The sequence below is a fragment of the Peromyscus maniculatus genome, chromosome 5, assembly GCF_049852395.1.
Source record: "Peromyscus maniculatus bairdii isolate BWxNUB_F1_BW_parent chromosome 5, HU_Pman_BW_mat_3.1, whole genome shotgun sequence".
Classification (NCBI taxonomy): domain Eukaryota; kingdom Metazoa; phylum Chordata; class Mammalia; order Rodentia; family Cricetidae; genus Peromyscus; species Peromyscus maniculatus.
The window spans coordinates 130,664,622-130,679,822 of record NC_134856.1 but is presented as its reverse complement, the minus strand read 5'-3'; the positions used below and the strand labels follow the sequence as shown (position 1 = coordinate 130,679,822).

The window sequence follows — 15,201 nt, the reverse complement described above, 5'->3', positions numbered from 1 at the left end:
GAACTTGGTGGATTTTCTTTTTTTTTTTCTCCCACCCCCACCCCCCAAGACACGATTCTCTGTGTAGCCCTGGCTGTCCTGGAACTGGCTCGGTAGACCAGGCTGGCCTTGAATTCAGAGATCCGCCTGCCTCTGCCTCCCAAGTAAGTGCTGGGACTAAGGGCGTGCACCACCACCACCTGGCCTTGGTGAGTTTTCAATATGAAGCCATTAAGTTAAGCCCAGGAGAAGTTTAAGCAGGGACCCAAAGTGGCTTGCCCACAGCTATTCTGTCAGTATCCTTAGATTTAGGACCAGTACAGTTGATTGTTCCTGTCTGACGTTTCCAACATCCAAGTCAGTTATGAGTCAGTGTCAGCTGATTGGGGCTTTGGTTTGGTTTTTTTCCATCATGACTGGTTATATGTGTGTCTGGTAATTGGGAGGAGGGATTTTTTCCCCCCACACAAGGTCTATGTAGTTTAGATTAGCCTCTAACCTCCCCTACAGCCAAGGATGACCTTGAACTTTAACCCTCCTGCCTTCTAGTCTGAGTGATTACTCAGGTGTACCACCACATCCAGTTTAGTAGTGCTGGGGACTGAAGGCAGGGCATGCCTACTTCGTAAGTCCTCTGCCAATTGAGCTACATCCTCAACCCTGCTGGTAATTGTTGATTATATGCCAGGCATTGTGGTTTTTACCTTGCTAGGTGCTAGATATTTTAGAGTTTTCTTCGAGGATAAAATTAAATTGTAAATGGTTTGGCCTTCCTGTTAAGATTTAAGTGGTGGGCCACTGGAAGGTCAGTGATCTCCTACCACTGAGACAAGACCCTCCTGAGTACTAGACCTGATACCTTACAGATCTGCGGTTTTCAGGATGGACAGTGGTCACAGGAACCTTGCCCTGTGTAGGTATTGTAAATGCTCCCTCTGGTTGTCTGAGGGGCTGTTCTTTGTCCAGGCTTCTGAAGTTTCCACCCATGAGTACTCAACAGTCCTCGGGAGGCATCTCTGCGGATCTCTGGGTCTTTTTCTGTGAAGCTCTCTTCTTTGTAGGGCTTTGTCCCGTCAGCCCAGTCAGCCTTCATAGTCAACTGGACATCTCACCTGTGAGAGCCCACTAGGCTCTCCTTCCTTCTCCCTGGCTCACGATAGACCTTAGGCAGTCATCTGAGACAAGAGGTTTCACCCACTGGTTCCCATGTCTCAAGGCTCTGCAGTCTGAGATGGGGTCTTGTAGATGCTCCATTGTATATACAGTGGCACACAGCACACAACTTGGAATGGGTGTTTTCTTCTCCATTCCGTGTTGGTTCCACTAAAAATAAACCTGCTTTCTGAGCTGGACAGGATAGTGTACACCCAGCATCCCAGCACTTGGGAGGTAGAGGCAGGGGAATCAAGGGTTAAAGGCCAGTCTTGGCTACTCAGCAGGTTTGACAGCAGCCTGGATGACATGAGACCCTGTCTCAAAACCAACATGAGATGGGAAGATGGCCCAGCTAGAAGGTTCTTGCTGTACAACATGAGAACCTGAGTTCAGGTCCACAGCACCCACATAAAAAGCTGGGTACAGCCCCAAGTTCCTGTAATCCCATCACGGGTAGATAAAGAACGATTAGCCAGTCTAACCAAACTGAGCTTCAAGTGTAGTGAGAGCCATGTCTAAATAAGATGGAGAGAGACTAAGCAAGACACTCACTGATGACCTCTGGCCCACACACAAACACCAACACATGTCTTGACCAGAAGTACAACTCCCCTGTTGTGGGGACGACAGCCTCTACTTGGCCGGATCGCAGCCTCTGACCACACCGAGGCTGAACTCAACTGACATTCCTTACAAAGGAAAAAAAAAACTTTTTATTGCTGTGTCATGTCTGACTTCTGGAAAGTTTTATCTCCCGTGCTATGACAAGAATGCAGCAAAACATGTATTTTCTGTTTGGAAGTCTAACATTTCTGTCCAGCAAGCCTGCTAAGAATGTAACATGAACTCTGGTTACTGTTTAGCTTGCTACCATCTTGGAGCATGCTCAACAAACTTCTTTCTGGTTGAATTTAATAGGTAAATTCACTTACAGTCCAGCCACAACAGATGTTTGGACACCTAAGACTCTTGGCCTTGAGGCATTGTTATATAGTAACCTGAGCAATAAAGCTATTTCCTTTAAAGAAAAAAAAAAAAAGGAATGTGACACTAGCCAATGAAAAGTGTCTTCCTGAAATGACTTTGGAGTCACTGACAGAAAAGCCCACCCCAAGGTAGTTTAGCCACAGGAAGGTGCTTAGGCGCCTATGTGGATGGGAGGAGCTCCGTCCAGTGGCTTTCGGCTCCTACAGACAGGGAACGCCTCTGACTCTGTGCTTGTCTAGAGGCAAGGCAGTCAGGTGTAGCCCCAGGACAAAGACAGACATCTTTTCCCTGTGTGCGCAAGAGTGTGTGAGGCTGGCGTCTGCACCAATGGTTCTGGCCCTGCTCTCTGGAGAAGAAGGAAGTGAGGAAAGAAGCTGTGGGCCAGGCAGTATCTGCCAGTGAGTGTGTGAGAGCCAGCATGAGCACGGAGCTACCCAGTACCCAGTGGAGGAACAGTGTGAGTACGTGGACTGAGTGTATCTGATGGGGTCACTGTGTGGACGTGTCACTGAGTGTGTCTAGTAGAGTGTGAGCATGTGTGCGTTACTGTGTGAATAGCAGAGCTACTGTGTGTGAGTGTTTAAGAAAACTACCGTGTGAACGTGTGGGAACTCTACAGTGAGTCATTAGGAGTGTGTCTGGGTGGCAGTGTGGTCTAGGGAGGACTCTGATGTGCCCAACTCTCCTACACCTGGGTGTTGCCTACACATTCCAGCTGATCCCTGACTTCAGGGCACTGCTCACCCATGGGCACCGACCCTGGCACCATCCTTTCTTCTTGGGTCATGTGTGTGAGCTGACGGTGAGCCTTCCTGGGCCTGAAGCCTGTGTTCTGCCTGGGTCTGCTATGTTGGGTGGGGGCCTCAAATGTCTTTCTTTTTTTTTTTTTTTTTTTTTGGTTTTTCGAGACAGGGTTTCTCTGCGTAGCTTTGCGCCTTTCCTGGAGCTCACTTGGTAGCCCAGGCTGGCCTCGAACTCACAGAGATCCGCCTGGCTCTGCCTCCTGAGTGCTGGGATTAAAGGCGTGCGCCACCACCGCCCGGCTCAAATGTCTTTCTTTGTGTTTTTCCAGTACTTTCTAAACAGCTCCACTTCCAGTGGTCTGGGCAGGAGATTTCCAATAGACTGTTCTAGCCTCTTTTGGGCAGTCCCAGGAGGAAGCAGGCATCTGTCTCTGGCAGCCTCATTGGGCAACAGCATTGGCTAACAGGTAAGTGACTGTTGTCTGCTGTCCCCTGGGTCCTCTGAAACTGCACTTTAGCATCAAGAAGATGATTTGGGGGACTGTCTATCTCCCTCTAGTCTAGTCTCACCTTTGACCCTCCTCAGAGCTGTTGATGAATTCCTTGAGCTCTAAGAGTTGACACTTGACTCTGTCTCCTGTCTGGTGTGCAAGCGTCACATGAACTACCTGTCGCACCCAGGTCATTGGCGTCATCTCCTGAGAACGTCGGGGTTTAAAAAGCTGTGCGGACACGGCGGTGTGTTATAAACGGAAGCCGCCCCCCTTCTGCTGTCTCTGTCACTGGTTCGTGCATGAATTTTAAATATATTAAATGGCCAGTAGCCTCTCATCCACACACTATGCCACAGGATTACTTCTGTGTGGGTGGGGGTAGGGTACGCCCATGTGTATGTGTGCGCACATGTGTGTGTGTGTGTGTGTGTGTGTGTGTGTGTGTGTGTGTGTGTGTGTGTGTGTGCATGTAGGCCAGAGGTCACATCAGTGTCTCCCTCTTATTTTTTGAGGCAGGGTTTCTCACTAGATCTCACTCTTTAGGCTGGCCATTGAGTTCCAAGGATTCAACTGTCTCCCCAGCCCCCACCCCTAGCATAGGGATTACAGGCACAGTCAGGTACCACCACACCCGACTTTTAATGTTGGTGCGGTGTGTCTGACCTCGGGTCCTCATTCTTGCACAGCAGCAGCTCTTCACCCACTGACTCCCCAGGCCAAGGATTACTTTTTTTTTTTTTTTTTGGTTTTTGGAGACAGGGTTTCTCTGTGTAGCTTTGCGACTTTCCTGGAACTCGCCTTGTAGACCAGGCTGGCCTCGAACTCACAGAGATCTGCCTGCCTCTGCCTCCTGAGTGCTGGGATTAAAGGCGTGCGCCACCACCACCCCCGGCCTAGGACTACTTTTTGATGTGGGTGAAAACCTTACTTTTCAGATAAAACACACTCCCTTTGCTGTTCTCTCGAAGCCCGTCTGCGTCAGACCCAACTGAAGCCAAGGGGGTGTTGTGAAGTAGTATTTCCCACACAGCCCCAGCCTGCCTGTCTGACTGAGGCTAACTCTTTGGAGGTTGCTTCCAGTGACTGTGCTGAACAGGCTTATTTCTCCCCAACAGGAAGCCGGCAGCCTCCCAGCCGAGCCCAGTGAGTTTGGCGTGAAGATGGAATTGGGTAGGAATTCTTCAACTCCCCAAGAAGCCATCGCCCCTCCTGGGGTACTTGGTGCTGGACCCAGAAGCTCCCCACTGGGGAAGCTTCAAGCACTTCCCATTGGGCCAGGTGCTCACCGAGGGGCTCCTGGCAGCCCAGCTTCAGCAGGGGACAGCTCTCTGGGGGAGCCAAGTGGTGCCATGAAGATCCCCAACAGGGACAGTGGGATTGACAGCCCTTCCTCCAGTGTGGCCAGTGAGAACTTCCCCTGTGAGGAGGGCATCGGGGGCTCCCCAGGCCCTGCCATACTGGGGCTACACCCTGAGACAGCTGTGGACAGCCAGGTCCCACAAGACACCCCCCAGGAGGAGGAAGATAGTGGTGTGGGTGAGGAACCTGACCCTAAGATCATCCCTTCCGGGCCAGAGGAGAATGTTGGCTTGACTCAGGTAAGCCCCGCTTCCTCTACACCCAACACAGGGTGTCTGGGCAGCGCTAGAGATTTGTACTGTGTAACACATACACCTGTGCTCAGGAAATGTACCCACACACTCACTCCGCACACTGGTAACGCCTGGGATGGAGTCTACCAGAACAGGCCAGATGGGGCCCCCGAAACCTTGGGTGTGCTCTTCCATGACACTTGAATGTGGTTTTTTCCTCACTGGTGTGTGTGTGTGTGTGTGTGTGTGTGTGTGTGTGTGTGTGTGTGTGTGTGTGTGTGTGTGTGAGAGAGAGAGAGAGAGAGAGAGAGAGAGAGAGAGAGAGAGGTTATATAGATAGTTACCAATTCTTTGAAAGTTTGGTAGAATTTGTAAGTAAGTAAGCCACCTGTCCCTTATCCTTTGTTGGGAATTTTGAAATCATTGATTCAATGTCCTTATTCATTGCTTTTTTTCCAGATGTTTTTATTTCTTCATGATTTAGTAGTCTTTATAGCCAAGTATTTCTGAAGATTCATTTTTTTCCCAGGTTATACAACTTGTTAGCACATAATTGCTCACTTTCTTGTGTCCTTTTTATCTTCACACCACCAATTGTAACAATACCACCGCTCTCTCATTTCTGACTTTAGCAACTGAGTCTTCTCTCTGTTCTCTAAGGTAACCTAGATAAAGTTTGTGAGGTTTTTTTTTTTTTTTTTTTTTTTTTTTTTTTTTTTTTAGCTTTTCAGAAAACCGATTTTGGCTTGATTACTCTTTTGAAATTGTTTTTCCATTCTTTGTCCTTGATCTCTGCTCTGATCTTTCTTACTTCCTGCCTTCTTATGGCCCAGCCTGGGGCTTAGCCTGCTCCTACTCTTCTAGTTTCTTAATGTGTGCAGTTAGGGTGTTGTAAGATGTTTGTGTATATATATATAAAATTGTTTTTCTGGTTTTGGGAATGAACCCAGGACCTTGTACATGATAGATAAGTGCTATGTCACTGACTGTATTTTCAGCACTTCTTTCTTCATGGTTTTTTGAGTGTCTGTGTTCACATGTGGAGGGGGGGGTACTTTTGTATGCAGGTGCATGTGCACCTGTGTGGACATGCACGTGGAGGCCCTAAGTTGATGTTGGGTGTCTTCCTGGAGCCCTCTCCACTGTATTTATTGAGGCAGGATCTCTGCTTGACCTACAGTGCTCCCATTGGCTAGTGGAGCTCACCAGCTTGCCCTGGGACCTTAATTTGCCTATATCAGTGGATTTTCTCCATTTTCTGGCTTTATTCCATTGTGACTGAAAAAGATATCTTGAATAATTTCAGCTTTCTTGAATTTGTTGAGACCTGTTTTATGCAGCACATGGTCTGTCCTGAGCAATGTTCATCATATGCGGCACGGTTGTCGGGTGAGCATGTATGGTGTTGTCCAAGACCTCCGCTTGCCTACTGATCTTCTGTCTAGAATGGGATCTCTCTGCCCATTACAGAAAGCTGGGTATTGAGGCTTCTGGCTACTAATTTGTTGTTCTCCATCCAATGTAGTCACAGTTTACTTCATATATTGTTAGATCTTCTTGGTGATTCTTTTTATCATTTTATTATGCTTTTTATAGTTATTTTTAATTTTTTTTAAAACATGGTTATTTATTTAGTGTGTGGAGGGGTATGGGAGTCAGAGGACAACTTTGTGGAATGGGTTCTTTCCTTTCCACCACATAGTTCCCAAGGATTGAACTCAGGTCATCAGGCTTAGTGGCAAACATCTTATTCTGTGTGCTATAAATAAGGAAATAAGGCCATTCGTTTTTTTTTTTTTTTTTTGGAGGGAAGGGGGAAGTTGCTATTTGCATAGGATTTCATCTTCCATCTTTCCCCACTTCCATCCTGTGGTTTCTTACATGCAAATATACAAAATGAGTCTCTTATGAATAACATATGTAGGTGGATTTTTCTGTCCCTCCTGCCAGCTCCCAAATCATGACATGGAGACTTATTATTAATTGTGAAAGTTCAGTCGGTGGCTTAGATTTTTTCCTAACTAGCTCTTGTTACTTGAATTAACCCATTTCTGCTAATTTACTTTCTGCCTCGTGGCTTTATTGCCTTTCCTCTGTACTGCCCATGCTGCTTTCCTGCTTCCTCCATCATGGCTGGCAACTCTCCACGTCACCGCCTTCTTCTTCCCAGCATCCTCTCTGTTCTGAAAATCCTGCCTAGCTATTGGCCATTCAGCTTTTTATTTTATTTTTTTATTTTATTTATTTATTTTGGTTTTTCGAGACAGGGTTTCTCTGTAGCTTTGGAGTCTGTCCTGGACTAGCTCTGTAGACCAGGCTGGCCTCGAACTCACAGAGATCCACCTGCCTCTGCCTCCCGAGTGCTGGGATTACAGGCGTGCACCACCACCGCCCGGCTCAGCTTTTTATTAAACCAATTCAGGTGACAAATCTTCACAGTGTACAAAACAATTATTCCACAACAACATATTTAGGAAAGAGGGAATGTGATAGTGCACACTTGCAGTCCTAGGATTAGAAGCTGGAACTCACCCTCGGCTACACAGGGAGTTTGAGTCCTGTCTGAGTTACAGGAGGTCCTGTCTCAAAACCAACCCAAACAACTATAATTAGTTGTTGTTTGTTTGCTTGCTTCTTGGTGCCCCAGGATCAGCCCTCCTGGATGGGGTGAGGTGGGGGAAGAGAGAGGGGGATTGACTCACTTTATACCTCAGGCTGGCCTGGAACTTGCCTCATAGCCGGGCTGGCTTGTATTCTCAGTCCTCTCGCTGGAATTACAGGCATGTGCTACCACACCCAGCGTCAGCTGTCTCTAGTTCATTTGACCTGTGTATTTCTTCTGAAGAGTTTACATGATTACATGTAAAGTCAGTACTAATGGGGAAGGACATGAAGGCCGCTCGGGAGGTCACTGCCCGCACCGGGTCACTCTCTCGCTCTCCCCTTTCCTCTCTTACTGTGTGTCTTTGCAATTTATTTCATTGATTTTGGTAATGATATACTTTGATTCCTTCTACTCTCCTTTTGTGCATATTCATAGATGTTTTACTTCTAGCTACCATTGTTGTTCCTAAAACATTTGAAATTTGCAGCATTTCATTTGATGCTGACATCCACCTCCTCCTTCCTGATGCCACAGACTCACCTGGATATGTCACAGACCATTGAAGATGGATTTCACGGTTTTCTTATTACTATTTCTGGGCTGTGTAACCCAGGATGACTCCAAACTAATAATCCTCCTGCCTTAGGCTCTTAACTGTTAGGACTGCAGGCATGTGCCACCACACCCATACCCAGTTGATGTGGTGCTGGCGTGGAATCCAGAGACTCCTGCCCTAGGCAAGTGTTCTGCCAGCGGAGCATCCCTGTAGCTCCAATCCATCATCTCTTCTTGACCAACTCCTTTTGCTGTCCCCCCCCAAAGATATATGTTCTTATTTATTTACTAGTATGTGTCTAATTAGGGTTTCTATTGCTGTGAAGAGACACCATGACCATGGCAACTCTTATAAAGCAAAACATTTAATTAGGACTGGCTTACAGTTTCAGAGGTTTAGTCTGTTATTGTTATGGCAGGAAGCATGGCGGTGTGCATGATGGTAAGCAGGAAGACATAGTGATGGAGTTGAGAGTTTTCCTTGATGTGTAGGCAGCAGATGGAGACTGTGTACCACACTGGGCATAGCTTGAGCATATGAGACCTCAAAGCCTGCCCTCACATCAGATTTAGTAGCAAATGCCTTATTTCTCCACTGACTGATTTTAAGTGACTTCTTTGGGAGCTGGAGAGATGGCTTGTGGGTTAAGAACACTGGTTGCTCTTGCAGAAGACCTGGGTTCAGTTCCCATTACCCACAACTATCTATAACTCCAATTTTAGGGGATATGATGCTCTCTTCTAGCCTCTTCAGGCACCAGGCATACACCTAGTGCACATATATACATGCAGGTAAAACATTTATATACATAAAATAGAAATAAATAAATCTTGGGGAAAAAGGCAGGGTGTGGTGCTGGAGAGATGGCTCAGCAGTGAAGAGCATTGGCTGCTCTCCCAGAGGCCCCAGTTTGATTCCCAGCACCCACATGACAGCTTGCAACCTTCTGTAACTCCAGTTCCAGGGGATCTGATGCCCTCTTCTGGCCTCCATGGGCACTGCATGCACATGTGCACAGACAAGCAAAACCACCCATACAATAAAATAAAAAAGAAGAGATGATCACAGCAATTTCCTGTTTGAATGACTTCTCTTCAAGATTGCAGTTTCTTTGCCTGTTCAAGTCTAGATGGACCCTCTTTATGAGCTCCACAGGCTATTCAACTCTAGAATGTCTGCTTCATTCTTTTTAATGGTTTTGTTTATATCCCTGTTGATGGTGTTTCTTGTTCATATGTCATTTCTTAAATTTTTTTAGCGCATTTATGACAGATTTTTCCCCATCTTTGCTTGATCATAGATCTCTCTCTCTCTCTCTCTCTCTCTCTCTCTCTCTCTCTCTCTCTCTCTCTGTGTGTGTGTGTGTGTGTGTGTGTGTGTGTAGGTACACATACATGTATGTGTACTTGTGTGTGGAGGCCAGAGTACAACCTTCTGTCTTCCCTCAGCTGTTATCTACCTTGGTTTTTTTGAGACAGTGTTTCTCACTGGGGTCTAGTGCTCGCTGATTAGTCTGGGTAGGCTGGCCAGAGAGCCCCAAGGATCTACCTATCTCTCCCTCTCCAGTGCTGGAATTACAAGTCATCACGCCTGGCTGTTTATATAAGAACCCAGGACTAAACTCAGGCTCTTGTGCCTATGTGGCAAGGACTTTGCTGACTGAACTGACCCCCTCAAGCCCCAGATCTACAGTTCTTTAGGGTCAACTTCAGGGGGATTGTTTTCTTCCTCTGATTGGGTCATAGTCTCCTACTTCTATGTATGGTTTATAAGTTTTGTTTGTGGCTTTTAGTTTTGGCTGGATGGGGGCATTTGAAGAAACCATCCCTCCAGACTGTGTGGAGCTTTAGGTGGAGGAAGACTTTATCAACATCGCTGGGGGTCTCAGAGCATCTGCCTGTGGAACCCGAATTCTTATGTGCTGCTGCTCTTTGTTTTCAGTGACTTTTACACTCCAGTTCTGGGTTCATCTGCTCTCTACTCATACAAGACAGAGTCCACAGTCCCAAGTCCCCTGGGTAGAGCTCTGAGGAGCCAGACCTATAGTGCCTGGCTGAGTTTTCTGTTTCTACCCTGCAGGCCTAATCCTGATGTGGAAGGGACCCTGGTGTGGGAGGAGCCCTGGTATGGGAGGAGCCCTGGTGTGGGAGGAGCCCTGGTGTGGGAGGAGCCCTGGTGTGGGAGGAGCCCTGGTGTGGGAGGAGCCCTGGTGTGGGAGAAGGCCTGGTGTAGAAGGGACCCTGGTGTGGAAGGGACCCTGGTGTGGACGCCCCCCCCCCCCATTTTTTCTGTGCCATATTCATAGGGGGAAGAATGCTGAAGGGCATGACCATAGACTGAATATGCACCCCGGAAGTCACCTGCTAGAGTCCTGTCACCAATGTGACAATACTAAGATCATGGTCTGTTTTGTGGTTAAGCCTTTAGGAGGTGTTAAGTAATGAGGATGGAATCAGTGTCCCCACAGGAGGGAGTGGGGAAAGCCTGGGAGGCAGCCCAGCAGCCATTGCCTTAGGGCGTGTTCAGGGCAGGGTTCAGTCCCCAGCACTGTAAATAATAAATACAATACAAATACAATAAAATAGCCACCAGGGAGGAGTTCGAGGGTTCCTTCTCTTCTGTTCTTCTGTCCCTTGAGGACGAAGCAGCGTTCATCCCTCTTCCCTTTTCCTCTCCTCCCCTTTCACACCGTGAGCTCAGGCATCAGCGTCACCATTTTGAAACAGAGACTTGTGACCTCACCAGACACCAGACCTGCCCATGCTTTGACCTTGAAATTCCATCTTCCATAACTGGAATACATTTCTGTTGTTGATAAACTATACACTCACAGGCACTTTGTTATCTGCCAAACAACTAGACTAAGCTGGGTATATCCAGCGCCACCAATTTTCCCACCTTCCCCTGGGTGCCCTTTGTGGCACACACCTGTGGGTGCAGTGGTCGCTCCCTTTGTGTCTCCAGCTCTCATAGGTTTTCTGGTCCGTATGTTGTTCCATCAGGGTCTCTGTGGAGGACCTGCAGCTTGGTGGCCTTCTGTCTTGTTGATGTCACTTTGTAGTAGTGTGGCAGGCTTTCTTTTGGGCCATCAACCAGCTCCCAAATCACGACACAGAGACTTATTGTTAGTTTTGAAAGCTCGGCCTTAGCTTAGCTCTTATTTTCATCTGTTTCTCTTTATCAACATTTTGCCTTGGGACTTTTTTACCTTTGTTTCTTTCTGTATATCTTTCTTTCCTGCTGTCTCCATGGCTGGCTGGCAGCTGGCTGGCTTCTGGCCCTAGGAGTGTCCCTGCATTTCTCCCATGTTCTCTCCTCCTTCTTTTAGACCAATCAGGTGCCTTAGTCAGGCAAGGTGAAACAAATGCAGCAGAAATAAATGAAACACATCTTTACACAATTAAACTAACATTCTGCATAAACAAATGTAACACACCTTTACATAGTTAAATATTCTACAATACAGTAGGGCAGATACGATTGTGTGTGTGTGTGTGTGTGTGTGTGTGTGTGTGTGTGTGTGTGCTAGTGATGGAACCCCAGGTTTTGTGCATGGGTAGGCAAATTTTCTCTCACTGAGCGGCACTCCAGCTATACATTGGATTTTGATGTGGTTGCTATGGCTGCTCCCTAGTTAGAGGTCCAGAAACATTTCCAGTCCCATCTGGACTGAAGAAGCTTTGGAGAGACTGGCAGAAACTGCTGTGCTTTTTCTAGAACTCTCCACACAAATAGCATCTAAGAGAACCAAGTACCACATCTGAGACTCAGGAGCCTCTTTCTGCTCTCTCTGCACCCTGGGCATCCTGATGTATTGTGGGTAGCCTTGTTCGGTGCACCGCCCCCACCCCCAAGTAAGTGGCTCCCTTCTTTCTGCAGCGCTCGGAACCACAGAAGCTGCTGCACATTGCCCAGGAGCTCCTGCACACCGAGGAAGCCTACGTGAAGCGTCTGCACTTGCTGGACCAGGTAGCCCGGAGGGCTGGGAATCCCCTTCTCTCCACGCCCAGAATTCAGACTACAGATCCCTTCACGTTGTTTGGGTATCATGCTTAGAGTACGAAAGACAAGTACTAAAATTCAGATAAAGTGAAGTCTGGCCGAAAACAGATGTTTTTGTTCCCAGTGCTTGTGGCTCTGGGGCAGCAGCTCAGTGTGTTCACTGTGGGGGACATTTCTTCATGGAGAATGCATGATTTGAACACACGAAGGATGTTGGGGTCTGAGGAGATGCCTCAGTTAGTAAAGTGCTTGCCTTGCAGGCACAAGGGCTTGAGTTTGCTTTTTAGAACTCATGTAAAAATGCTAGGCTAAGAATGATGGCTAATGCTTATAATCCCAGCACTGGGGAGGTGGAGACAGAGAGATACCGTGAGCTTGCTGGCCAGACAGTCTAGTCTTACCTACTCGGCAAGTTTAAGTTTAGTGAAAAGACCTTGTCAAAACAAACAAATAAACAAACCCCCCCCCCAAACAAGATGAATGATGCCTGAGGAATGACATCTGAAATTGTCCTCTAAGCTCCACGGCATGCACACATCTATGCCCATGTGCATCTGCACTCTCATGGACGTGCACACATGTACACACACAAAACATCCGTAGCTGGGCCAGTGGGGGCTATGCATCCCTGCCCATGAGGAAATGGGAAGAAGATCCTTAGCACAGAAAATACAGCACCCAGGAAAACAAGGTCTGCACAGGGTGTGGCCCCTGCCTGTGCCTCCCAAGCCAGAGGAGATCTCCTTCTACTCCTGAGAGGGTGATGATGAAAGATGTCACACCCTATCCCCCCACCACACACACACACACACACACACACACACACACACACACACACACACACACTGCTCCTACTTAACCCTGATCCTCAGCTGTAAGCAAGCTTTCGGTAGACTTAAAGCTGGGGGATTCTGGTTCTGACATTCATCAGGGAAACGTAAATGGGGCTAGAGAGATGGCTCAGCAGGTAAGAGTGTGCCTTGGTTAGAGTTACTATTGTTGTTTTGAAACACCGTGACCGAAAGCAAGCTGGAAAGGAAAGGGTTTATTTGCCTTATGCTTCTGCATCATAGACCATCATTGAAGGAAGGTGGAGAAATTCAACCAGGGCAGGAACGTGGAGGCAGGAGCTGAATGCAAAGGCCATGGAGGAGTGCTGATTCCAGCTTGCTCATCAAACTTACTCAGTCTGCTTTCTTTTTTTTTTTTTTTTTTTTTTTTTGGTTTTTCGAGACAGGGTTTCTCTGTGTAGCTTTGCGCCTTTCCTGGAGCTCACTTGGTAGCCCAGGCTGGCCTCGAACTCACAGAGATCCACCTGACTCTGCCTCCCAAGTGCTGGGATTAAAGGCGTGCGCCACCAACGCCCGGCTCAGTCTGCTTTCTTAAGAGCACCCAGGACCAACAGCCCAGGGACGGCACCACCTACAATGGGCTGGGCACTCTCCCATCAATCACTAACTAAGAAAATGCCCCCACAGCAGGATCGTATGGAGGCATTTTCTCAACAGAGGTCCCTCCTTTTGGATGACTCTAGCCTGTGTGAAGTTGGCGTAACAGCCATCACAGAGTGTTTACTATGCAAGCATGAAGCCCTGTGTTTGAATCCCAGCACCCACGTAAAAAGTGCACACTTGGGGGCTGGAGTGATGGCTCAGCAGTTGGGGGCAACGGTTGCTCTTCCAGAGGACCTGGGTCTGGTCCCTAGCACCAATGTAAGGCCTTAGAGCCATCTGTAATTCTAGTTCCAGAGGCTCCGAGGCACAAGGCACACAGGTGCATAGACATAACTCAGACAAAGCATTTGTAAGCATAAAATAAACATAAACAAAGTGCACACACATCTGTCACCCCAGCAGCATGGAGTGCAAAGATGGGGGGGGGACTGCTGGGGTTCGCTGGCTGCTAACCTGCCTCTAGACCCAGCTCAAGAGAATGCCCTGGGGACTGACAGCAAGACACTGATGTCTTCCTCGGGCCTCTGCATATACATACACACAGATGTGTGCACTGCATGCAACACACACACACACAGAGTAAATTTTTTTGTTTGCTTTGTTTTCAAGACAGGGTTTCTTTGAGTAGCCCTGGCCGTCCTGAAACTTGCACTGTAGATAAGGCTGGCCTCAAACTCACAGAGATCTACCTTCCTCTGTTTCCAAAGTGCTGGGATTAAAAGTGTGTCACCTAATTTAAAAAAAAAATTTTAATTAAAAAAAAAAGCCAGGTGATGGTGGTGCACGCCTTTAATCCCAGCACTTGGGAGGCAGAGGCAGGCAGATCTCTGAGTTCGAGGTCAGATAAAAAAAGAGGAACCCAAGAGCACACTCCTGTGGCAGGTGTCTGGCTGGCTCACGGTGGCCATTGTGGGCTTCTCTGTGACTTCTCAGGTCTTCTGCACCAAGCTGACAGAAGCGGGGATCCCTCCAGAAGTCACCACGGGCGTTTTCTCTAACATCTCTTCCATCTACCGTTTCCACGGGCACTTCCTCCTGCCCGAGTTGCAGAAGAGGATCACAGAGGAGTGGTGAGTGTGGTCCATGGCCACCCACAGGGCCTCTAAACCAGGTTCTTGGGGTGGGGGGCTGTCTCATGGAGGCCTGGGTGCCTTCCTTCCCTGAGATTCTGGTTCCAACCCCAGCACCACCTCTTCCGGGGTGGTGGCTGTGACTGGGCCTTGGGGGGTCTCTAAGCTTGTGGATCGGGATGAGATCTGACCTCTGGAAGCAGCACAGTGAACATTCCTGGTGGTTTTATTTTCCCTCTCAGCCTGTTTCTACCTTTGCTTTTAAAAAGGACTTTCTCCTCAAGAGTGGTTCCAGTCCTTTGCTTTCTGTGGCCCTCAGCTTCTGCCTGTCTTTAGAGAAAGCTGCAAGCCACAGTCAATGCGATGCCACGAGAGAGGCCGACCAGTTTTAACCATGCACCGCCTGCATTTTGGGAGGTGTGAAGTTTGCCTCCTTTCCTTTGCAGGGCTGGCATGCCCCTCATGTCTCCTGACTCTGCCTTGGGTGGTTGGGGGTGTGTCTTGTCATCTTTGTCTCAGTGTGTGGATGGGCCATTTTGTGAATCTTCAGAAGCGGCAGGGCAG

The 15,201-nt window shown here is 48.0% G+C and overlaps 1 protein-coding gene across 7 annotated transcripts in view; it reads left to right on the top strand.

Annotated features, from left to right (window-relative positions):
* Fgd3 (FYVE, RhoGEF and PH domain containing 3) overlaps positions 1-15,201 on the top strand; it is a 62,456-nt gene that overhangs the window by 18,556 nt on the left and 28,699 nt on the right. For 3 of the 7 annotated variants that reach the window (XM_015985912.3, XM_015985913.3, XM_015985914.3), the window contains exons 2-5: positions 3,194-3,331; positions 4,474-4,956; positions 11,991-12,080; positions 14,501-14,637. In XM_015985912.3, the coding sequence (XP_015841398.1) occupies positions 4,519-4,956; positions 11,991-12,080; positions 14,501-14,637 (665 nt within the window). In that variant the 5' untranslated portion in view covers positions 3,194-3,331; positions 4,474-4,518. Of the gene's footprint in view, positions 1-2,235; positions 2,583-3,193; positions 3,332-3,545; positions 3,650-4,473; positions 4,957-11,990; positions 12,081-14,500; positions 14,638-15,201 lie in introns of those variants that run through there. The other 4 variants (XM_076573301.1, XM_042278446.2, XM_042278448.2 and 1 more) reach the window with 4 other exon arrangements.